This window comes from Suncus etruscus, chromosome 14, assembly GCF_024139225.1.
Source record: "Suncus etruscus isolate mSunEtr1 chromosome 14, mSunEtr1.pri.cur, whole genome shotgun sequence".
Classification (NCBI taxonomy): Eukaryota; Metazoa; Chordata; class Mammalia; order Eulipotyphla; family Soricidae; genus Suncus; species Suncus etruscus.
Genome location: NC_064861.1, coordinates 86,833,692 through 86,859,648, shown reverse-complemented (window position 1 = coordinate 86,859,648; position 25,957 = coordinate 86,833,692). Strand labels below are relative to the sequence as shown.

General features: G+C 42.6%; 1 protein-coding gene across 1 annotated transcript; it reads left to right on the top strand.

The window, feature by feature from the left end:
* Nucleotides 1-750: 750 nt before the first annotated feature.
* LOC126028548 (carcinoembryonic antigen-related cell adhesion molecule 1-like) lies at nucleotides 751-25,402 on the top strand. Its single transcript, XM_049787506.1, has 8 exons — nucleotides 751-814; nucleotides 2,075-2,431; nucleotides 6,940-7,218; nucleotides 7,597-7,851; nucleotides 9,574-9,852; nucleotides 17,493-17,604; nucleotides 19,364-19,442; nucleotides 25,382-25,402. Exons 1-8 carry the CDS (start codon nucleotides 751-753, stop codon nucleotides 25,400-25,402), a joined length of 1,446 nt encoding a protein of 481 aa, XP_049643463.1.
* The last annotated feature ends 555 nt before the right edge of the window (nucleotides 25,403-25,957 follow it).

Sequence of the window (25,957 nt, the reverse complement as noted above, 5' to 3'; positions counted from 1 at the left end):
TCCAGCAGGCCCCACCCTGAAGGGGACGAGGATAAGCATTATCGTGTCTCATGAGGCCAGAGTTCGTAACCAGGATCAGAACAGGATCAAAACTCAGACTTAAGATGAGAAAACATGAAGGAAGGGATGAACCTTATAACCAGATAAGACCTAGCACAGAGGAACGATGATGCTGGGACAACCTTAAACTTAACCCTAGGGCTTCCCTCCTCACTTTTGACACTTGGTTCTGTGTTAGGACACCCCATGACACTAATTCCTGGGGGGACAAGGAGAGCTGCAGAGCTACTGCTCTAGAGAAAAAAGTCAGGAGGGGGAGAAAGCAAAAAGTTGGGGGTCCAGTGCACCTCAACCAGAGCTCTGGGGACTCTGACACAGGACTGAGTCTAATAAACAAGAGAGAGTGTGTGTGTGTGTGTGTGTGTCAACATGTGTGCATGTGTATCTGTGTGTGTGTGAATGTGTTGTATGTGCGATCTCAGCTGAAGAAGAGAATCCTCAGCCCTCTCTGGGAGGCAAAAAAGACAGGAAAGGGGTGAAGGGCCAGAGGGAGAGGAGGGACAAGTATCCGCCCCAGCACATGACCAACTGAGACTCCTCCCCTGGAGCAGATCAGCTCAGAAGGAGGAAGCTCCAGGGCTTACACGTCTGCCAGTTGGTCTGTGCCTCTGACTAGGTTCAGAGCTGATCCTTGATTTTCTTGGGCCTCCAGCTCTTCTCTCAGCTAGAAAGACTCAGCAACAGCGGCACATGGAGTCCCCCTCAGTCCCTGCCCACAGAGGGGCCTTGCCCTGGCAGGGGCTCCTGATCACAGGTAAGGAGGTTCCTGGGGGTGGGGATGGAGAACAGACACTGACTGGGGTCTCCTGCAGGACAGGGCTCAAGAGAGGACACAATGATCTCCTGGCATGGGGGAGGTGGGGAGTGCACAGTAGAACAGAGTGAGATTGTGAGAGTAAGTACAGTGGGAAGGTGTCTACTTTGTCTGTACCCAAGTCGAAATTGATCCCCAACATCCTACTTATATGGTCATCAAGCCCTATCAGGAGCACAGTAAGCCCTAAATACAGTGGGTATCGTCTAAAACAAAGATTAGGGAGATGGCTAAAGGAACTAGGGAGCAGGCTTTGCATCTCAGAGGCTTGGATTTAATCCCCAGAACCACACAGTTCCCCAAAGCACAGAGACAAGAGTAACCACTAAGCAGCAATAGATGCAGACCCAAAGTAAATGACAGATTGGGTTGTGGGTCCACAGTAAAAAGAACACTATGAAGTATACATGTGGACATGGTGAGAGGCAAGAAGCCAAGGCACTGAGTATTGTCCTACCAGACACAGTCCTACAGAAACACCTAAGACAGAATTGTAAAGGCCTGAGGGCCCATCACTCAGCACCAGGTTGGCAGCAGATTCCAACAGGGGACAACAGTGCCACACAGGCCTGTCCTCACATTCTCATCTCTTAAGCTCAGGAAGACAGATCATGAGGAGTCTGTCCACCAGTGACAGACAATAGCTATGCAGGAACTGGGGGAACAGGACGAGGTGTTAAGGCTCTGGTCTAGCTGCAGTTAGTCACATGGATGGGGCACCAGAAAAACCAAGAGTAACCCTGAGCAAAGTCAGTAGAATTCTTAAGCGCCCCATGTAAAATCAAAATCAACTCCCCAAAATAAAGACTCCATAGTGAAGGGGAGAGATGACCCCAAAAGGTCAGGAGGCATTGCCCAAGGGTACCTAAATTGAGCAAGAAGTGAGGACAGGAGTGGGGGGAGAGAGAGGTAGACTCCAGGGGAGAAGATGACAGAACAAAAGCAGGGGACTGAGGTCAGAGTGGCCCTGCTGCCGACCCTGACCTGTGGGGACACACACAGAGACACAAACAATAGGACTTGGGATTTGATCAGCTTCTGGGAAACATCTTCTGCCCCAAGTAGAATTTGTAATATAAATTCTCTCTCTCCTCTCTCTCTTTTTCCTCTCTCTCTCTCTCTCCCTCCTTCCCTCCCTTCTCCACCTTCTTCCTTTTTCTCTCCTTCCCTTCCCCTTTCTCTACCTCTCCTCACATCCAGTCTCACTCTTAAGCTTCTGGAACCTGCCAATCACTGCCCAGATCACAGTTAAATCGGTACCGCCTGATGTTGCTGAAGGGAACCCAGTCCTTCTACTCGTCCATAATATTCCCCCAAAACCTGCAAAATATAACTGGTACAGAAATGACATTAATGAGAGCATGAGCATTATAAAATTTATAGTAAACCCAGAAAACACAACCCATGGACCTTTGTACAGCAACCGAGAGACCATTTATTCCAACGGGTCCTTGTTAATCCAGAACCTCACCAAGGAGGACTCAGGGAAATATGTCATTCAAGTCATCACAGAGAACTTTGAATCACCCACTGGAAATGGACAGGTCCATGTGCATGGTAAGTGATCCTGCTCTCATCTCAGGAGCTGGGGGGAGGGGGGTTGACTCTAATCACACACAGAGTGGGTCCTGAATGAGGCTCCCTTCATCACTCACACCCATGAAGCTCCCCACTTTGAGTATTTTTGCAGGACCTATAGGAGAAGGGGAAAATCCGGGTTCTTCCCAGAGGACTACATGCTACCCTCTCAGAAACAGGCCAGTTTGGAAACTCACCCAGCATAGGGAGGGCAGACCCAGTCCAGTCACCTTGCCCCAAGATTAGGCGCATGAGAAAGACACTGTGGGAGTCATTTTGACACTGACCTAAGAGCTCCCCAGGATTCCTAGAGACTCAGTCTGGGAAGCCCCCACCAGGCCTGACTCCATTGCCTTAGGAAGCCCATGGGGGGGGGGTGGTCCTGGAGGACCATTAAGGAAAAGGTTCTTGTGTCCCCAGGTGCCAAGGTGCCTGAGTTGGTGTCAGACAGGGTTCAGTCCAGGGTCACATGTAGCAGGGACACAACTGGCCTTACCCTCAGTCTCAGCACAAGATGGGAGTTAGGGGACAGGTCCCCAGGCCACCGGACTATGTACCTGTGAGCCTTAGGTGACTCCAGAAGAAGGTCAGTGACCCCAGAGTGGACAGGAGGAAAGATGCTCCTGGTAGCCCTACCAGGACTCGCAGGGCCTCCCAAGGAACAGTGATAGCAGAGGCCGCTCCTGGGCACAGCTTCACTCTCCTGGACTTTGACATCAGTAACTGACCCAAGAAGTTTTCTTTACAGGCACCGCATGGTCCACTGAGAGTAACTGAGGCACAGGGAAATAATCACTGAGTCAAGCACCTAGCACAACCTGCCAATCAGAAAAGACCCCTGCAGTCACTGTCCAGGGGCCTGACAACACCTCTGAGGCCACGACACCAACCAGGAATTAAAATTCTTTAGGGAAACTCATTAGGTTGAGCATGAGCATCAGCTTTTAGGTCCCCAAAATCTGCCAGGGGACCAAACACCACATGGTATATCCCTAAAACAAGCAGAATAAAGATTCTTTGTTTAACAAGCATATAAAATAGATTTATTTGTGCCTGCCAGGGGGCAGGCTTGAGAAATTGGAGACAATATTCAAGGGAAATTTATACTGGTGATATAAAATAATATAAAATAGTATTTTATTTAAACACCTTGATTACAAACATGATTGTGGTTGGGTTTCAGTCATGAAAGAACGCCCCCCCCCCATCACCAGTGCAACATTCCCATCACCAATGTCCCAAATCTCCCTCCTCCCCACCCCACCCCTGTAATCTAGACAGGCTTTCTAATTTCCTCATACATTCTCATTGTTAGGATAGCTCTCAATGTAGTTATTTCTCTAACTAAACTCATCACTCTTTGTGGTGAGCTTCATGAAGTGAGCTGTAACTTCTAGTCCTCCTCTCTTTTGTCTCTGCAAATTATTGCAAGAATGTCTTTCACTTTTCTTAAAACCCATAGATGAGTGAGACCATTCTGTGTGTGTGTGTGTGTGTCTCTCTCTCTCTCTCTCTGACTTTTTTCACTCAGCATAGTAGATTCCATGTACATCCATGTATAGGAAAATTTTATGGCTTCATCTCTCCTGATGGCTGCATTATATTCCATTGTGTATATGTACCACAATTTCTTTAAACATTCATCTTTTGAAGGGCTTCTTGGTTGTTTCCAGAGTCTTGCTATGGTAAATACTGCTGCAATGAATATAGGTGTAAGAAAGAGATTTTTGTATTGTATTTTTGTGTTCCTAGGGTATATCCCTAGGAGTGGTATAGGTGGATCGTATGGGAGCTCAATTTCCAGGTTTTGGAGGAATCTCCATATCGCTTTCCATAAAGGTTGGACTAGATGGCATTCTCACCAGCAGCGGATAAGAGTTCCTTTCTCTCCACATCCCCACCAATACTGCTTGCTCTCATTCTTTGCATGCCAATCTCTGTGGTGTGAGGTGGTAAGATCCTTTCTTCTTAAGGACCTCTCAGAGAGAAAGATGCTAGACTGGGTATTGAGCACCAGTGGAAAATTAATTCAGAGTGTTCACTTTAGAACTGAATTTCCTACATCAACACAGAATCAGCTCAATGCCCCGGCTTGCCACAGAGGTGACCCACTTTCCTGAACAGCATGGGAACAACATATTGGAGTCCTGATATGAGTCCCTTCCCTGAAGAATAGAGGAAAGTTCTTTACCACCCATCCTCCATACATCCCTGTACAAGGTCCACATAGACCACCCCCCCTCAGATTCTGTGATGAGAGAATGAGGTGATGATGGATGAGGGTCTGTAAATCTTCGGAGCAGAACCCAGATGCAGAATCTGGAAGGTTCTGTTCACCAGGACTCCTTTGTCTCAATGAGGGGACCCTGCTCCCCCTCTGACCACTGACCTTGAAGCACACCAGAAGCCATAGGGCATGGTGACTGTAGACTCAGAGAGATAAAATGGTTTGGGGATACACCAGGTCTGATTCCTGATTATGGGAATCTCTAACTTTGGGTATCAGAGGTCACTTGAATCTGTATTCAGTGGACACTTCTGTTCTCTGTTCCTTCCACATTCCTCCTCCTCCATCACATCTAATGCTGTTCCTGCTCCCACAGTTTCCTGAACCTCTCTAGAAACTCACACTAGGACTGAATGCCAGCCCATCTAGCTCTATGAGCAGCTGCAGCTGACAGGCAATGAGAAGAACTTAGAATCACTGGGGGTAGCAAACACATGTCAAGTCCCTGATTCATCCCAGCTGCCAGTCCCTACAGGCTCTCTTCCTCCCAGTGACAACAAGAGGAGTCACCAGACAACAGGAAACTGAGATCCTGAGGTCTTCTCCTACACTGACCCACACACACACAGGTCAGGCAGAATGAGTGTCTCCAGCCTCAGACGTCCCAATCTGTGGAGTCAGAGCAATAATACAGGGGTAGAGCACTTGTCTTCCATGTCACAGGTCCAGATTTGATTCTCAGAACTACATAATATCTCCTGATCCCTGGCAAGAATGATCCCTGAGTGTAGAACCAGGAGTAAGTCCAGATCGTTACTGGGTACAACCTCAAAACCAAAACAAGCAAACGACCTGGTCGCACCTGAGTCCAAAACCACAGACCCACACCCATTGAGTCTCTTGCTCCTGGTGTGAGGTTCCTGCTCCTCCCAGAGCCCTTGAGACCTTCCCTGGAGTAACTAAGCCCTACACCCTGACTGACTCACTAAGTCACAGAAATGTGTTGTCATACATATTTCCATAGGGCAAGTTTTCGGCTGCTGAGACCCAATGGGAAAGATTGACTCCAACTTGAATTATGTTTCCAGAACTGGAGGGAAAAGTCATAGCCTGTGTTTGGTCTCTTCTCTGTTGCCTCAAAAACGGTCTCATATTTGGGTTCTGAATAAGAATGTTCACACATTCTTCCAATTTTAGCCTCTCTTCCAGCTTTTAGCTTCCAGAATTTTAGCTTCTCTTCCCTGTCTCTAAACAACAGAAATGGTCACAAGGCCGGTTTTCTAGCAACTTCTACACTCACGGTTCCCATGGTCACTCTCTGCACCTGCTATGGTGAAGAAGGTTCAGGAAGAACCAACACAGCCTCAGAAGGAGACAGAGGCCAAAGGCAGAGATCTGGTTCTGAAGCCAAGCAAGCTAGCTTCCACCTGTCCTCACATGGTTCTAGATCCTTTCATGGCCTTTGTTCTACCTACTCTGACTGCTGTTTGTCAGTCACAGTGAGCATCTGGACAAACTGTCCACTCCTGAGCATGATGATAGACAGACCTAGCCCTGTCTGCTTCTGGTATCCTATTTCTGTTCAGATACCCAGTTGCAGGCTTTGGCCCAGGCTTCTAAGGACTGAAGGTCTGTAGGCTAGGCTGCACCCCCACCTCTAGGAATCTGCCAGTGGGGTCCCAGGAATAGCACACAGAGAACAGGTAATACAGGTGTGGGGGGGGGGAAGGGACCCACACATTCCAGCGTAGCACTGTGAGACGAATCATGCCTTCCTGGAGAGAGAACAAGAGAGGCACTGATTCTGCCAATGCTATCCATGTCTTCCCACACTCACACTCTGGAACTTTCGTAAACCTGAGTCTGAGCTTCTTCCTGGACAAAGCAGACCCTTTCAGTCCCTGAGCTTGACCCTCACCCCTTTCTCTCCACACTATACAACCCCTCAACCCCTCATAGTCTAAGGCAGTGGTCCTCAAACTACGGCCCGCAGGACACATATTGTATTTGTTCCCATTTTGTTTCTTCACTTCAAAATAAGATATATACAGTGTGCATAGAAATTTGTTCATAGTTTTTGTTTTTTACTATAGTTTTTACTATAGTCCAGCCCTCCAATGCTCTGAGGGACAATGAACTGGCCCCCTTTTTGAAAAGTTTTAGACTCTAAGGGATGAGAAGGGAACATGGTGATTCTAATGACAAATGCCATAGAAGGAATCTGGTCACTACAGGGTCGTATTCTCTGTTCCTCTCACAGCACTGTTACCCCAACCCAACATCACAGTCAACAACTCCAGCCCTGTGGAGCAGAAGGACTCAGTGGTTTTGATGTGTGAACCTGAGAGTTCAGGCACGACCTACCGGTGGTTCAACAACACTCAGCCCATCCAACCCAGCACCAGGCTGCAGTTGTCCCCAGACAATAGGATTCTGACTGTGCTCAACGTCACAAGGAATGACAGAGGACCCTATGTGTGTGAGACCTCCAACCCAGTGAGTGTCCAACGCAGCAACCCATTCTACTTGACTGTTCTCTGTGAGTAACTTTTGTCCCTACCTAGGGGGCTGCTCCCCGTCCACACTGACAAGGGCCAGGTCACATCTGACCACTCAGGTCCAGGTACACAAACCTACCCGACACTCAGACTGGTCACAACACCACCCCAACATGTCCAGCAGTCACAATCCTCAAGGGACAAGAAGGGTTGGAGCTACCATGTCTTGGGAGGCTCAAGTCAGTGATCCATGATCTAAACTGGGTCCCACCTCAGACTCAGGATGAGAGAACACAAGGTGCAGGGGAGCAGTTTAGAGCCAAGTGAGACCTGACTCAGAGAGACATGGAGGCTGGGACAGGCTGAGGATTTCCTTCCCACACCCCATAATCCTGGCACTTGGTTTCTGTGTGTTTCAGATGGCCCAGATGACCCCACCATCTCCCCCTCAAAACGTGACTATCTTCAAGGAGAAAACCTCAGTCTCTCCTGCCTCACAGCTTCTTACCCACCTGCAGAGTTTTCCTGGTTCGTTGGCGAGAAGCCCCTGGGGTTCACACAGACTCTCTCCATCCACAACCTCTCTTTGAATGACAGTGGGTCCTATTCCTGCCTTGTCAATAATTCAGCCACACACCTCAATAGGACCACAGTGATCAATATCACAGTATCAAGTAAGTGCTTATCTGGAGCATGACATTAAGTTTGAGTAGACATTGTTTTTCAAAATACAAGTCTGGGCCAGAATTCTACTTTATAAGTATGAGTCCTGGGTTCAAGGTCCTCTGTTGCTTTGAATCCTGAGCACCAGCCCCTTAGCACCACCAAATATCACCCCCCCACACCAAATAAAAAAGACAAATAAGGGGACGGAGAGATAGCATGGAGGTAGGGTGTTTACCTTGCATTCAGAAGAATGGTGCTTCAAGTCCCGGCATCTCACATGGTCCCCTGAGCCTGCCAGGAGAGATTTCTGAGGGTAGAGCTAGGAGAAACCCCTGAGCACTGCCAGATGTGACCCCCCTCCAAAAAAAAAAGATGAAGAAGCCATTTTCCTATGTCCAAGGACACAAGTAAATTTCAAATTCTTTCCCACCCCAGGCCTCCCTCTTACTAGATCTCTACAATCTTCTCCTCCACATGTTTAAGATTTCTCTTGGCTGACATGGTTGAGACTGAAACATTCTGAAGGACCCCCCCCCCAGTCCAGAGGTCCCTAAAAGGGGAGCAGTTTAGGGAGGACACTAGTGTCCAGCTGTTCTTTCTATTTCAACAAGTACCTCTGACCCTATTTTCTGCTGTCTGCTCCCTTCGCTACAAGGGAAATAGGTGACTTTAACACTTTCCCTAAAGAGAGATGAGATGATCTCTCACAGCTCGGGGACAGGATAGAGCCCAATCTCTGTTCCCCCAAGACTGCTCTGATGTCCTCAGGGGTAGGATCAGGAATACAAGGAAGAGGCTCATCCTGTGCCACCAACTGAGACTGGAGCTTTCCTCAGGCCAAGTTACATGGATGAGGATGAGGGCTTGAGAGACTTGGTCCTAGTCTCAGCTGTTTAACATTGTGTGGCATTAGCCCATATGACAAGACCCCCAAAAGGGAGAGTTTTAGAATGTACAAGAGATAGGACACTTGCCTTGCATGCAGCCAACCAGGGTTCAATTCCCAACACTTCATATTGTCTCCTGAGCACTGCCAGGAGTGATCCCTGAGCTCAGAGCCAGGTTCAAACCCTGAGCATTGCCAGGTGTGACCCAAAAACAAACAGAAATAACAGGCCTATGGTGTCTAATCCTGAGATATGTCTTAACCACAGACATGGTTAAGTAGTGAACAGTACCAGCCTTTGGTGCACTTTCCTAGAGATCCTTTCCTAGAGGATTCATTCTCTGGGAGATTAGAAACAAGGACTGGGAAGTAAACACCTGAATTGGGAATAATCCAGGGCCTGAGGTCAGGAGGACAGGAAGAGCTGTCCTACTCTCTACTAAAATATTAAACAAGAAAGCCTCTTCCCTTTTTCCTATAAAGCCACTGCAAGATAGAAGGGTCTGACCTTTATAGAGACTCAGAAGCTGTAAGAAAGGAGAGGCAGTGGGAGAACAATCCCACTGCTGAGGTGCTAGACACACACTGAGAGGAAGTTCCAGAAGCTGCTGACACAGAGATGGGGAGTAGGTGCATTGGGGGTCATCTTGAGGTAAAGGGGGGTCAGAGGTAGAGAAGCTGCCTTTTTCTTAGAGGTTGTCACAAAATTAACTCCCTCGATGTGGCCGAATTCCCTCTGGTGCCCTCTGCAGAGGGCTGTGGCCGAGGGGGACTGAGGTGTCTGTAAAAAGAGCAAGCCCAGGCCCCAGCCCCTCTGGTTACCCGCATCCTGTTTCCCCCACAGAGTCAGTGACCCTGCCCTCTATTCGAGCGTCCAATACCACGGTGACAGAGGGTGCCGGCCCTGTGGTCCTGACCTGCCTCACGAATGACACTGGGATCTCCATCCGGTGGTACCTCAATGATAAGGATCTGCAGCCCGCAGAGAGGAGGAAGCTGTCTGCGGACAACAGGACCCTCACCCTCCAGCCGGTCTGGGAGGCCGATGGGGGAGACTATCAGTGTGAGGTGTCCAACCCCGTCAGTTCCCGCAGAAGTAACCAAGTCAGGCTGAAGGTGACATGTAAGTGACCGGGTGCCTCTCCTGTATATTCCAGGAGAGACGCTCAACAGTGGAGAGTAACACAGGGGAAGTCATAGGGGCAGACAATCGATCAACAAACCACTACAGTTACCAAAAGGACAAAATGTCAAGAACTCGGTCTTCAAATCAAAATGTTTAGTTTCTTATCCTGAGTCTCACATTTAATTTCTGACCTTTTAAAAGATGTGGGTTTTCTCCTTATTACCACATTATGTAGTAAGATTTTACCATTTTTACCATTTTAAGTGTACAATTATTCAGTGGCAATGGTTATTCATATTATTGTGAACCATTGCCTCTATCCAGAGCACTGTCATCCTCCCATACTAAAATTATTATTTCATAGTAATTTTCCAACTCCTATTTCAGTCTCTGGCAACCACCATTTCACTTCCTGTTTCTATGAAGTGGACTGTTCTAAAGATTTCATTATCTTCCCCTCTGTGTGTGACTATTTCACGTAGCATCATGTCTAAAAGGTTCATTCATGTTGTAGCATATATAAAAATTTCATTCTTTTTCAAAGACTAAATACATGTGGGGCCAGAGAGCACAATAAGTAGAATGTTTGCCTTACACACAGTCAACCAGGGCTTGATATATGCGTGGATATATGGTTCCCAGCTCACTTCCAGTGATTTCTGAGCACAGAGCCAAAATTAACCCCTGAGCATTGCCAGGTATGGTTCAAAAACAGAAACAGAACCAAAAAAAATATCTTAGATGCACATAATAATATGTTGTTTAATAACAGTTAACAATAAACCATATAAGACAGTGGTCTCAATAGGTCACCAGAGAGGCTAAGTGTGTATGGGCTCTGTGATCTAGGTCTGTGTAAGAGTACAATTTGCACAGTCACAAACATTACTTAACAACATGTTTATCAGAATGTATCTGGACATTATGCAAAAATTAGTAGCATTATTATATTTTGCTTATCACTTACTTATCTATAAAGTCTTAGACTTTTCTGTTGTTATGAATAATGCTTCCATAAACTCTGGTATATATACATCTTTACCTACATTTCCTCAGGGGCTGGAGATGTGGCTCAGCAGTACAAGACAACTCAAATGTGTGGGGCCCTGGGTTAACTTCAGCACTGAAAAAAATATCTGTTCAAATTCCTGCTTTCAGTATTTGGGGTCATCTAACCATCAGTAGAATTATTGGTAATTCCTTATTCAATTTTTGGGGGTTTTGGGTCACACCCGCAGCGCTCAGGGATTACTCCTGGCTCTATGCTCAGAAATCGCTCCTGTGGCAGGCTCAGGGACCATATGGGATGCCAGGATTCGAACCACCGTCCTTTTGCATGCAAGGCAAATGCTCTACCTCCATGCTAGCTCTCCAGTCAAACCTTATTTAATTTTTTTTATAGGAGCCATACCTAGAGGTGCTGGAGGGACCACTAGAGTTAAACTCAGAGGTTCTGGGGGGTTCATGTGGTATCAGAGATTAAACTCAAGGCCATAAATATGCTAGGTATGTGCTCTACCACTAAGCCACATTCAGCCTTTTGTTCAAATGCTTCTTTTTGTTTGTTTGTTTGTTTTTGTTTTTGGGTCACACCTGGCGGTGCTCAGGGGTTACTCCTGGCTGTCTGCTCAGAAATAGCTCCTGGCAGGCACGGGGGACCATATGGGACACCGGGATTCGAACCAACCACCTTTGGTCCTAGATCGGCTGCTTGCAAGGCAAACACCGCTGTGCTATCTCTCCGGGCCCCACTCAAATGTTTCTTTATAAAGTACAATACCATGTTTTATTGGCTGTATTACACTTTCACACCAGAAATTTAGAGATTTTCTCCACATCTCTGCTAAAACTAGTTTTTCTGTTTATGCTTTAGGGGAACTTTTGTATAATAGTCTTCTTACTGAGTATGCAGTGATTTCTCATTATGGATTTGATTTATGTTTCCCTCCTAATTAGTGGTGTTAATTATATATTCATTTTACACTTATATATCTTTGGAGAAATGCTGTTCAGGTTTGTTCTGTGTTGTTTTATTGTTCTGTTACTGATCTGTATTTATTCCACCAGTCTCTATATCTATCTTAATATTTAGCTCACTTTTTAATTTCAAAACTACATTTAAAATGCCTTATACCTCATTTTAATATTTGTTAGCATGAAATAATATTAAAGTTTTGTCAGATGGCTTATACTTTTCAGTCAACTTACTAGTACAGAGATATTTGTATTATCTGTTCATAATTAAATGTTGGTAGATTTTGTCTTTCTAAGAAATTTATTCATTTCATCTAGGTCATTCAATTCATTGACATAATTATTCATATTAATCTTATAATTATTTTTCTGTCTACCATTATACTTATATCCACTCTAAAATTTATCATTTCCTTTCTTCTGCTAGCTTTTTTAGTTTATTCTTTTCTCCAATGTTTTTTTTCTTTTGTTTTTGTTTGTTTGTTTGTTTTGTTTTGTTTTGTTTTGTTTTGGGACACACCCAGCAGTGCTCAAGCATTACTCCTGGCTTTGCACTCAGGGCTCATTCCTGGCAGTGTTCAGGGACCATCTCGCATGCTGGGTATCGAACCCAGGTTGGCCATGTGCACGGCAATCATCCTACTGCATTTTTTTCTTTTATTCAGTCACAATGAATTACAAATGTATTCATGTTTGAGTTTTAGGCATACAATTTTCCAACACCAATTCCTTCCACTTCCACTTCCCTTCCAATGTCCTCAGTTTCTCACCCACCAGCCTACCTGACACTTTTTTTTTTTATCAATTCAATGGTATTTTTTTTTATTTTTTTATCTTGACCGTATTTGCCGGGTTATAAGATGACTGGTCGTATAAGACGACCCCCTAATTTTACAGTTAAAACATAGGTTTAGGCCTATATTCGCTGTATAAGACAGAATGTCCCTGTGCTGCAACTGTATGTACCACAGTGAGCCAATCACAACAAGCAAAGGTTCAAAGATAATAGACTTCCTCTCTGACTCTGGCCAATCTGAGTACGCTTTTGACAGTGTAGATTCGGGTACAGAATATTGTCTAATTTGCATGCATCAAAAGCCTGCTTGGATTGGCCAAGTTAGAGAGGCGGTCCGAGCAGCCTTGAAGTGATTGGTGCAGGATCGAGTTGGAAAATTCGTTTCGTGGTAATATCCAGATGATTTTCCTTTAGCAACATATCGAAATGTTTTTCAGGATATACTGGCGTATATGATGAATCCCGATTTTCGGTTGACTTTTTTCGTTTCAAAAGTCGTCTTATACACTGGCAAATACAGTATTTAAACACTGTGATTACAAACATGACTATAGTTGGGGTTTAGTCACACACAAAAACACCCCCACCTTCACCAGTGCAATATTCCCACCACCAATTCACCCCATATCCCTTCATCCATACCCCCTGCCTGTATTTGACACAGGCATTCTACTTCTCTCACTCATTAACATTGTCATGGTAGTTGTTAGTGTTCTAACTGCACTCACCCCTCCTTGAGGGGAGCTTCAGATCATGAGCCAGTTCTTCTGGCCCTCATCTCTGGGCAATATTACAATAATATCTTTTATTTTTCTTAAAACCCATAGATAAGTGAGACTATTCTGTGTGTGTCTCTCTTTCCCTTTGACTTATTTCACTCAGCATAATAGTTTCCATGCCCACTTCAATAACAGAACAATAAATAACAGAACAATTTTCATAGGAAAATTTCATTACTTCATCTCTCCTGACAGCTGCATAATATTCCATTGTGTATAAGTACCATAGTTTCTTTAGCCATTCATCTGTTGAAGGGCATCTTGGTTGTTTCCAAAGTCTGGCTATTGTAAATAGTGCTACAATGAATATAGGTCTGAGAAAGGTATTTTTGTATTTCATTTTTGTGTTCCTAGGGTATATTCATAGGAGTGGTATAGCTGCATCATATGGGAGCTTAATTTCCAGTTTTTTTGAGGAATCTCCATGTTGTTTTCCATAAGAACTGGACGAGGTGACATTCCCACCAGCAGTGAATGAGAATTTCTTTCTCCCCACATCCCAGACAGCATTTATTGTTCTTGGTCTTCATGATATGTGCCGATCTCTATGGCATGAGATGGTACCTCATTGTTGATTTGATTTGCATCTCCCTGATGATTAGTGATGTGGAGCATTTTTTTCATGTGCCTTTTGGCGACTTGTATTTCTTCTTTGAGAAATTGCTTATTCATTTCTTCTCCCCCTTTTTTTGATGGGGTTAGATGTTCTTTTCTTGTTAAGTTCTGTCAGTGACTTGTATATCTTAGATTTTAGCTCCTTGTCTGATGGGTATTGGGTGAATAGTTTCTCCCAATCTGTGGGTGGCTTTTGTATCCTAGGCACTATTTCCTTTGAGGTGCAGAAGCTTCTCAGCTTAATATAGTCCCATCTGTTTATCTCCACTTGTATGGAGAGTGCTGTTTCTACCCTTAAGATGCCTTTAGTCTCAGTGACATGGGGTGTCTTACCTATGTGTTGTTCAATATATCTTATGGTTTCAGGTTTGATATCCAAGTCTTTACTCCATTTGGATTTGACCTTTGTGCATGTTGTTAGATGGAGGTCTGAGTTTGCTTTTTTTTCAAGTGGCTGACCAGTTGCTCTAACTCCACTTGTTAAAGAGGCTTTCCTTGCTCCATTGTGCATTTCTTGCCCCGTTATCAAAGAGTAATTGATTGTATATCTGGGGTACATTCTTTAAATACTCTAGTCTATTCCACTGATCTGAGGATCTGTCTTTATTCCAATACTAAGATGTTTTAATGACTATAGCTTTGTAATGCAATTTAAAATTTGGGAAAGTGATGCTTCCCATACTCCTTTTCCCAAGGGTTGCTTCTGATACTTTTTAATTAAATAACTTATTAATTAAATCACTGTGAGTTACAAAGTTGTTCATCAGGGATTTTCAGTCAATGTCCAACACCGATCCCTTCACCAGTACGCATTTCCATCACTAAAATGACAGACTTTTTAAATAAAATTTTGGCTCTGTGGTTTAGAATACTGTTACTGATGCATTTTCATGCAAAAAATTTCCATCAATCCTTCTCTTCCCAAGTGAACACTTCCAATCAGGCATGGGTGGTTCACTGGTAGAAGTCTCGCCTGCCAAGTGACCACTTTCCTGTGACACTGTTACATTCTCTTCCCTTCTATTCTATCCCCTACATTGCTCCCTCCCCCAGTCCTTCCCTGTGTCCTTTGTTTCAATGCCCTTGGGTATCTACTATTCCCCTTCTGTATTTCTTTATATCGAGCATATGAGAAGTCATTCTGTTTCAGTCTTTCTTCCTCTGACTAACTTCACTGAGTCTTATACTCTCCAGGACCATTCTCATAGTAGCAAATTACATAATTATATCTTTGCTTTTTCTTGGTTCTTAAAGTTGTAAAAGATTTAAGATATTTCTTTTTTAATATCAGTATCAATTTTTCTTATAAAAGATCAAAAATTCCTGAGCCAGAGAGGTTGTACAGCAGTAGGGCGTTTGCCTTGCACATGATAGAGCCAGGACAGACCTGAGTTCAATTCCTGGCATCCTATATGATCCCCCAAGCCAGGAGCAATTTCTAAGCACAGAGTCAGGAGTAACCCCTGAGTGCCACCAGTGTAGCAAAAAAAAAAGGGATAAAATCATTTTTAATTTCTCTACCATTCATATTCTTGAACTGAAGATTACAGTTAAGTATCTGTTTCATGAACTTTTTTATTTTTATTTTCTGTCTACAATGGGGAGTGTTTAGGAGTTACTTCCTGGCTCTACACTAAAGAATTACTCCTGGTGAAGCCTGGGAACATATTGGAAAGCAGGGATTGACCTGGATTGCCTGTGTACAAGACAAATGCTGTACTATCACTCTGGCTCACAAACTTTTCTTTTTTTGTTTGTTTGTTTGTTTGTTTGTTTTTGGGTCACATCCGGTAGTGCTCAGGGGCTACTCCTGGCTCTATGCTCGAAAATAGCCCCCAGCTATATGGGATGCTGAGGTTCGAATCACCGTCCTTCTGCATCCAAGGCAAATGACTTACCTCCAGGCTATCTCTCCGGCCCCCCATAAACTTTTCTAATATTTTGAGTTTTAATGTCTAGCCATCTAAACTAGGGGACTGGAAAGATATTACAGTGGGTAGGGAACTTGCCTTGTGTGTAACTGACTAAATACAATCCTCAGCATCTCATATGGTCCCCTGAGCCTCACCAGAAATAATTCTGAGTAAAGAGCAAGGAGTAACCACTAATTATCTTTGTGTCCCCCCACAAAAATCGAATAATAAATTGACCTTAGACACAATAGAAATGTTATAGACATGTTATCTAATAATATATTATATGGTTATTGTTAACCTCCATGGAGTTGGGTGATCTCAGAGTCACATCTCAAATTTACCTCTTACTAGTCTTGTAACTAGGTAAAAAAATCTTCAAAGTTTTTTTTAATGTGAAAAATGATAACAATATTTACTAACAAGGCTGTTTGAATCAAATGAGATATATACAATGAGTTTAGTGTGGAAGCCTGGTACATATTAGCATCCTATAATAGTAATTACATTCTTAATCATCCTACAGACAACAAGAACCAAACTTAAGAAATGAACACATAATGTATATATGATAGGCAACAGGCAAAAGCCAAAACATTGGAACATAATTACTAAGTAAATATGGGAGAGTTGGGGAAGGAAAGAGCTAAGTGCAATATTTAATGACTGGTAAGTTGATTTCCACTCCCAAAATGCAATCAAAATGAGATGAAACGTTAAGATATTGGGGGAAAAATGTGAGAAAGTGATGCACAAATGGAAAGAGCTGGGAAGAATCCTCAGATCATCATGTATAATTGCTGTAAAAAAGAAAGAAGAGGAGGTTTTTAACTGCAGCAAGGTTCTAACTCAGCAGGCTGACAAGGAGTCCAAAGCTTTTTCTCCCAGGATTGCTTTCATATCCCAACTAGGAACCTGTGGTAAGTCTCTGTGCAAAAGAGATGGTGAATTTAGAGTGCAAAGCCCAGACATTCCTCTTTCCACAGGAGCTCTGAACACTGAAAGGCTCATATTCATGGCTGCTACATTGGGTACAGAAAAAAAAAAAATACAGCGATGAAAACAAGGAAAGATATCACATACAAAATTAGTCAATCAGCCTTTCTCACATTTCTAAAGCCCTCAAAATTTACTAAGTGAAGAAAGGCAAGTCTGATCATAGAATAGATAAGAGAAATAGAAAGAAATAAATAGGAAAGAAAAAAAACATTTAAAAATACGTCAGGGAGGGGCCAGAGAGATAGCATGGATGTAAGTCGTTTGCCTTGCATACAGAAGGACGGTGATTCGAATCCTAGCATCCCATATGGTCCCCTGAGCCTGCCAAGGGCAATTTCTGAGTGTAGAACCAGGAATAGCCCCCTGAGCGCTGCCGAATGTGACCCGAAAACCAAAAAAAAAAAAAAATCAGGGAAAAGTTACTTCATCACAAACTTTCACAGGAAATAAATTCCTCAAAGGAACAATTAGAGATTGCTTCAAGTTGAGGGGCATTTCCAGGGCATGTCCACTGTAAAATAATAGTAATTACACTCATTCTTCCTTCTCTTTCCATAACAGCTACTTCTGGCCTCTCTGCTGGAGCAATTGCCGGCATCGTGATTGGAGTCCTGGCTGGAGTAGCTCTGATAGCAGCACTGGTGTACTTTCTTTATGTCAGAAAGACCGGAGGGTATGAGGCCTTTCTTCTGGTTGCCTTTTCCTCTATTCTAGTCACATGTTTGGGAGAAGGAAAGAGTCTGTCCTTCCACCTCTGGGCCTGGATCTGCTCCTTCCTGAACCCCTGCTTCTCAGCATGAACGGCCGCTGGGGCTCTTCTTCCCTGTTCCCATGCTTCCTGTGCCCCACTGTTTCTTGGCTTTGGTTATTCCACTTCCCATATAGTTTAAAGTGAGCAGATCCATCTGTATGCCTCTGTTCCCTACTGAAAAAAGTCAAAATCCATAAAAGAAACAAATGAAAGAAAAGGAAGAGTAAGAGAAAGCAATTTATGTAGCTATGTGCCCTGTTGACCACAGTAGCAGGAGGAATGAGGGAAAGAACAGAAAGAAACCTAAGAAAAAGTGGCTGGTCCAATGGCAGTGGTTTATCACAACTTATTAACATTAGTATCACAAAAGTTGGTATAAAGCCCCCCACTGCTCAATTTGACAGAAAGAAAGAAAGAAAGAAAGAAAAGAAAGAAAGAAAGAAAGAAGAAAGAAAGAGAAAGAAAAGAAAGAAAGAAAGAAAAAGAAAAGAAAGAAAGAAAGAAAGAAAAAGAAAGAAAGAAGAAAGAAAGAAGAAGAAAGAAAAGGAAGGAAGGAAGGAAGGAAGGAAGGAAGGAAGGAAGGAAGGAAGGAAGGAAGGAAGGAAGGAAGGAAGGAAGGAAGGAAGGAAGGAAGGAAGGAAGGAAGGAAGAAGAAAGAAAGAAAGAAGAAAGAAAGAAAGAAAGAAAGAGAAGAAAAAGAAAGAAAGAAAGAAAAGAAAGAAGAAGAAAGGAAGGAGAAGAAAAGAAACAAAGAAAGAAAGAAAGAAAGGAAAAGAAAGAAAGAAGAAAGAAGGAAGAAGAAAGGAAGAAAGAAAGAAGAAACAGAGAAAGAAAGAACGAAAGAAAAAGAAAGAACGAAAGAAGAAGAAAGAAAGAAAGAAAGCAGACAGAAAGAAAGAAAGAAAGAAAGAAAGGCAGACAGAAAGAAAGAAAGAAAGAAAGAAAGAAAGAAAAAGAAAGAAAGAAAGAAAGAAAGAAAGAAAGAAAGAAGAAAGAAAGAAAGAAAGAAAGAAGAAAGAAAGAAAGAAAGAAAGAAAGAAAGAAAGAAAGAAAGAAAGAAAGAAAAGAAAGAAAGAAAGAAAGAAAGAAACCCATAGCATTATTTTAATAAATGTTATAATACCAACCTAAAAAAAAAAAAAGAAAAAGAGAAAAAGAAAGAAAGAAAGAAAGAAAGAAGAAAGAAAGAAAAGAAAGAAAGAAAGAAAAGAAAAGAAAGAAGAAAGAAAGAAAAGAAAGAAAGAAAAAAGAGAAAAAGAAAGAAAGAAAGAAAGAAAGAAAAGAAAGAAAGAAAGAAAAGAAAGAAAGAAAGAAAAGAAAGAAAGAAAGAAAGAAAGAAAGAAAGAAAAAAGAAAGAAGAAAGAAAAAGAAACATCATTGCCTTTCATTTAAAAATAAATAAATAGCCCAAGATCTATTAAGTCTTTAGAAGAGTGAGGGGGTGGGGGAAGTATCTACCTTCAAAGAGGTAAAGATCGGAAATAAATAATCTTAGAAGCAACTAATAAAGAAAAAACACACTAGAAGGGATCATGGGCAGATGGAAGAAGGTCCCTAAAATCCACCATTAAATGAACTCAGAGGAACCCCAGGTAAACAGCTGCTGATAGTGTCCTTATTGAAACAAGGAGCAAAGGTTCTATGCTTGGAACAGCAGTCACAGTGTTTGATATTTGTTTAGGGCAAACGACCAGCGCCACCTCACAGAAAACAAACTCTCAGCTTCCAACCACAGTAAGTATAGCATTCACCCTATGACAGTTGGTGTGTCCCATGTGCCTTGCCCAGCAGGGAACCTTAGACTCCCGACCACTTTCGAAGTTTCAGATAGATAACTAAAAGATCTCTTTGTGATACCTCCCAGGAGAGACTTGCTCGATATAGGCCAGGCAGGCTGGAGCAATATGGCATGCTTCCAAGAGCCATTTCCTCATCTTTACTTCTCCCCTTCTGCCTCTGTCATTGATGTGGGAATTCTCATTGGGTGAGACTTTTCCTGTCCTATGGTGCTATGGGTGCTGTAGGCCTCAGTGCCCCTCTTTGCCACTGGAGCTTTATTGCTGAGAAACACACTTGGATAAAAATCAAGGTCTTGGAACTGGGAGAAATCAAACAGGGAATGAGGCCTTCTCAGCTCTATGCCTGTGGTACTAACACCTGGGAATGCACCAAAGACTTAAGGGAAAAAATTCCTTACTGGATTTTTAAGCCACCACTCACCAGCCACATCCTTGAGCTAAAAAGGCCATAGACAGCTTAATATTCCATGAATTAATGACTCTTCCTTTGCCTCCCTAGGTCAGGACCACTCTAATAACTCATCAAACAAGGTAAGCATAGCCAGTCTCAATGACTTTGTTCCTCAAGAAAATACCTAGGTAGAATGGGTCACTCTTGTAGGTACTAATGTAAGAATCAAGTCTGGGTCAAAGTTTCTTAAAGCAGCAACAATGTAATGGTGGTCCCATTAAATTACTCCCATGAATCTACCTCAGAGCAGGGATAAGAACTGTGAAATTATCCTCATTCTATGTTGGAATCCTGGCTGTGACTCTTATTAGCTCTGAAGTTGGGAAACACTTAATCTCTTTGGTCTTCAGCTTCATCATCTGTAAGTTATGCATGCTGACTATTTCAAACAGGATTCAAACAAATGCAAAGTTTAAACAAATGCACAAAAAAAGATAGTAGATCTTTCTCCTTCCTCTTCCCTTAATCTTCCTGCTTTAAAAAAAAAATCACTTTCATTCTAATAGGTCTGAGATCTTGTTACTTTATAATAATTTTAGAGAATGTTTCTCTAATGATCCTAACCTTCCAACAATAAAGTACACAAAAATGCATAAAAGTACTTAAATCATAAGAATATTATAACAATAAATAAAGTTTCACAAATTGCACATACTCATATAAAAAGCAGCCAAATCAAGAAATAAAATGTCACTCTCCCACACAAAAAAAGCTTCCAGTCACTTCCCTTCTACTATTATTTCCTCTGTTTTAACACAAAGAAAAAGTGCAGAATATACTTATAAATGTCTGATTTCATTCATTGAAAATGTTGATGATTCATTCATATGTTGCATGCAATTATAGTATTTTTTCATTCTCACTGCTGAATCTTCAAGTTCATTATACAAAAAAAATATGTTTACTAATGATCATTCATCAGATGTTACAAGCAGAGATAATGGGTTACAAAAACCCTTCTTCAAAGCTACAAGTTTCAAAGGGTGTAAGCATGTGGTACTGAATCACACTTGATTAAGTGAGGGCCTGGCCTGAACACTGATTTAATTGTCTACTATTCATGCTTTACAGATTGAAGAAGTTGCATATTCTTCCCTGGACTTTGATGCCCAGAAACACATAAAGAAACAAGTTGCAGAGTCTCAAGGCCCAAAATCTACAGAAACAATTTATTCACAAGTGAAAAAGAATTAATTCAACCCAACATGGTGGTGCCTCAAGATACTCCTCCCCATCACTGGAAGATACTTTCACCTTCAGGGGAAAGAGGAAGTAATTTCTTCCCACCCACTCGCTACTCTCTACTAGGTACCTCCAAGCTCGCTGGCCAGAGACCATCCCATCAGTGTCAACAGATGAAAAGAATTTTCCTGGAGTCTTCAGAAAACCAAACTTTCTTCACTGAAATTTGGCAAAGCAAATTTTTGAGGACAGTTGCCAGAACCTAAAATCTCTCCCCTTTTCAAACTTAGAGTGGTGTGTGTGTGTGTGTGTGTGTGTGTGTGTGTGTGTGTGTGTGTGTGTGTGTGTGTTTGTGTGTGTGTGTGTGTGTGTGTTGACCACACCCTGTGGTTGGTGCTCAGGGATCATTCATTGTTGGAATCAAACCCAGGGCTCCCATCCCACATGCAAGTCACATATTCCAGACTTTTCTCTTTTGCTATTTCCTTTGCCTCCCTCCAAACTAGTTTTAAATCTTCCTATTTAAAGCATCTTAATTTCTTTAACTAAGGTCCTATTTATTCTCTCAGGGAAAACTAAATTTGCCACACTCTTAAGAGGTACATATCTACTGAAATAAAGTGCCAAAAAAGAAAAAGGAGAAGAGTAAAGTTTCTCTCTCTACAAATGTTCAGCATAAAACCTCCTTACCACTCCAAGACTCATAAAACCAAATGCATAGCCAGTTATGGACTGGGAAATTCTATGTCAGGGCTTAACACCTTGCTGCTTAGCTAAAACACCTATGCCCTCTGGCAAACCCATCTTCAGAGAACCTGAGCAGCAACTAATAAAACTATTTTCCAGATCCATAGCAATTCCTAATAAAAACTCAAAAGTTACACTTACTTGAATAACTATGATCTTTACTCAAATAAACACCCACAAAGAGAAGAGTTACAGCTTCAGGGAGTAGTCAGCGTTTAATAGAAACAATCTGCTAATACTTTGGGACAGGACTCAAGAACTATGACTTAGAAGTGATTAAAAAATAATCAATGGGCTGGGAAAATAGCACAGAGGTAAAACAGTTACCTTGCAGTGGCCAACTCAGGTTTAACCTCTGGCACCACATATGAGTCTTCAAGTACTGCCAGAAGTAACACCTGAGCACAAATGTGTGGTCAAAATAATAAAACCAAAATAAATGTTGTTGGACAGTACCAGTTCATGGACCATAAGTTGAAAACCACTGGTTTAATTGTCTAAAGAATGTACATTTGCGGAGTCTGAGAGATAGCACAGTGGTAGGGCATTTGCCTTGCACACAGCCAACCCAGGACAGACAGTGATTCAAATCCTGGCATCCCATATGGTCCCACAAGCCTGCCAGGAGCAATTTCTGAATGCAGAGCCAGGAGTAACCCCGGAGTGCTGCCAGGTGTGACCCAAAAACAAACAAAAAATGTACATTTGGGGTATATAGTTTTTTTTCCCTTTTCTTTGATACATTTTGCTATTTAAACACTTATGACTTCCTATTTTTGTGAAAGGGAATTTTTTTGTTTGTTTGTTTACGTAGTGGATCTGTGACTTACAATCTGTGTAAATCAATTTGACTGCCTTATGTCATCCCTTTGGCCAGGAGCTACTCAAAGCTTTATGTCAAAGGGTTCTAATAGAAAATTTAGAAGCAGTTTTCCTCCTTCATGGCTAAAAGTGGACTAACTCAATTTTTTGTCTGATCATCAAGGGCCATGCTAATCCAGATTTCAGCCTGTGCACATTCTAGTTTCCCACCCACCCACCCACCCATTCACTTTCTCAGAAAATGTTGGTCTCTGCTAAGGTATGTTTGGTTATTAGGGGAGCACTCTTTTGAACTAGAAAGATGCACCAGGGCTAATGCATCTCTCCTTCAGATGTGAAGGCAAAAGATGGTGCACAGGAGGAGAATTCTAACTGAGCTGAGTTTTTTGGACAGTCTCTGAAACATGCTTTCTCTAATCACATCATAATAAACAAGGAAAGGAAAGAGAAGCAGAGAACAAACTTCTTACTCAGTCCTCCTCTGCTTGGGGCTATAGGAAAAGGTTTTGTTGACTGATTTCCTGCTGTGCCCAGGAGGCTCCCCTGGAGATGGTTAACAGGTTCTCTTCTCAAGTCCATCTATCAGGGAGGTTCTGCCTGGACACAGACTATATCTACTATCCTGCTATTCTGTTATTTAATTTTGCCTAGTTAAGGCTATTTCTGAATTATTTGTAAACTGCATTGTTTATAATAAAAAATTAAATATCAGACAACCTACTGCCTCACTGTTAATAACTTAGACAATGTTTTCTTTACAGGCCAAAACTGCTTAACTAGGGATTGGCGTAATGATATTTCTAAGTCTTCAGGTCTCTGATGTAAAAATCAGAGAATGTGTCAAATCATTTGCACATCTAATAACAAAATATCTTTCAAGAACAACAGGCTACAGCAACAAACTGCCCCAAATTCTCTCAGCCTCTTCTTCACAAGGGGCAGATAACAACCAGATGCAGCAGCAAGGTTCAGTCACACAGAAAATCTCTCTGCCAATACTCTCTTCCTGCTCCCATTCCCTTTCCTTTGCCCTGCTCATGGGGATCGGATCTTTTCTATTCTAAATATTCTTCTGTTTACTAATGTCACTTAGTATTAGCATATGGTCTCATTTCTGCCACTTCTAAATAATTAAGACTGTTGTGCTGTCTTTCCCCTTCTTCCTCACCACCTAATTTCTTTCCTCAGCAGTGGTGCCTCCTGCCCAATGTCACTAGAAAAAAGCGCCAGAAAATTAGCCAAGTTCAGAGATATTTTCATAATACTCCTGTTGTTAATTTTCACAACATCTAAGACCACACATTTCCTTCTTGCACTCCTTCACCCCCATGTATGAACTGTACCCCTCACCAGGATTAGCATTCAGACTGTACCCACTTCCCTTTCTGCAGGTGACCCCATCATCTGTATCTAGAATTTCCACTACTCCCCCTCATCCCCCTAACTCACACCCCCACATACCTGCTGAATTTACTCATTTAAATTGGGTTTCCCTACAGATCACTTGTTTCTCTCTTTCCAGATCATCAAACAGTATAAATCTCTCTCCTCTCTCCCTCTCTCTCTCCTCTCTTCTATCTCTCTTCTCTCTGTCTTTTCTCTCTCTTCCTCTCTCTTCCTCTCTCTCTCTCTCTCTCTCTCCTCTCTCTCTCTCCCTCCCTCCCCTCACTCTTTTGTTTGTTTGTTTGTTTGTTTTAGTGTCACATGTGATGACACTCAGGGCTCTTCTGGCTTTGTACTCAGAGATTCCTGGAGGAGATTGGGGAACTATATGGGATGATGAGGATCAAACCCAGGTCGACTGAGTACTAGGCAAGTGCCATTTTCACTGTACAGAAAACTATCTCTCTAGCCCTACTGAATCTCTTTAGACATCTCTTTATTTTCTCTTTATTCTCATAAATCTAAACAGACACCCACTGCTGAAAGTTTAACTTGACTTCATGTCTTGACTTCTTTCTCTTGAAATGTTCCTGTCAGAGCCCTATCAAACAGAATGCCCCAGACCAGCAGAGTTAGATGAAGGATCCAGGTGAGGAGCTAATAAACAATCCAAATGCAAGCAGAAGTGAAGCGTTGGAGCTCTCCACTGGTCTGAAGGACTCAGGCAGCGCAGGTCAGGAGACTGAAGAGCACATGTCCTGGAGCCAGACCTGGCCCTGGACTTCTGTTCCTCAGAGCCTACTGTGAGATTGTAGGCCAGCAATTTGTGATGCCTCTGGGCCTCTGATTCTTTACCTAGAAAAAGACTTTATAACAACACACACTCCACAGGGCTGTTGTTCATGAGTTCATCATGTGTGAAATGCTTAGAAGGACATGAGTAAACTATAAATGTTCACTGTCATGGCTACAGTCTCCCAGTCCCCAATATCAAACATTTCTGAACTGTTCAGATTTAAGTGTTTAGTTTCCTTTTGTTGTCTGCACACTTTTACTTGTAAAGTGAGTCCTATCTTATAATCTTCTTTCTCAGAACCTAGCCTGAGGCCATGTGCATCAGAGGTGCTGATCAAATGATTCCTTTCAGGCAGTGCAGAGGTTCCTCTAAAAGCCTGCTTACCCCCCCCCCTTTTATTCCTTTATGATTTAAAACCTCAATTCTTGAAATTCTTTGGGTTCCATCAGCTTTCTGTCTTATCTCTGCCGCTTCCTTACTCTGCCCTCAGGTGTTCACTCACCTCTGTTCTCTCTGCAGCTGTCCCAGTGCTTCCTCTAAAAGACAGCTTTATTTCTAAACAATCTCTAGTTTATCTAATCTGCAAATAAAATGGGTAAAAAGAGGCATTGTGCCTATACTAAGTAGACTCTTTTAGAAAAAAAGAAAAGCAGTTGATTTGGTAGCCAAACTAGAAAGCCTTCAAAAAAAAATAGGCCCATCTTTCTTGAATCTGTAGGCACCATTGTACAGGGCAGCACTAATACTTTAATGGAGGTTTAGTGTTCAGACACTGCTAGGGAGGGAAAGGAGGCATAACACAGGGAGACCTGCTTTATTTTCATTTTCGCTTAGCAAACTGCAGAAAGCAAAATTTATCTTATCCCCACCCCCAACACACACACACACACACACACACACACACACACACACACACACACCACATATTTGGAAGATATCCTAATTTCACTCTATCTAGCAAGAGATAGAGAAAGGGAATACAAGATTCAGAACCATAGACTCCAGTCAGTGACAGGCTTAACGATGAGGAAGAAAGGTCAGATGCGGGTCTCATTCAAGTCATAACTCTCTGTACAAGTGCCCTCTGCCCTGAGC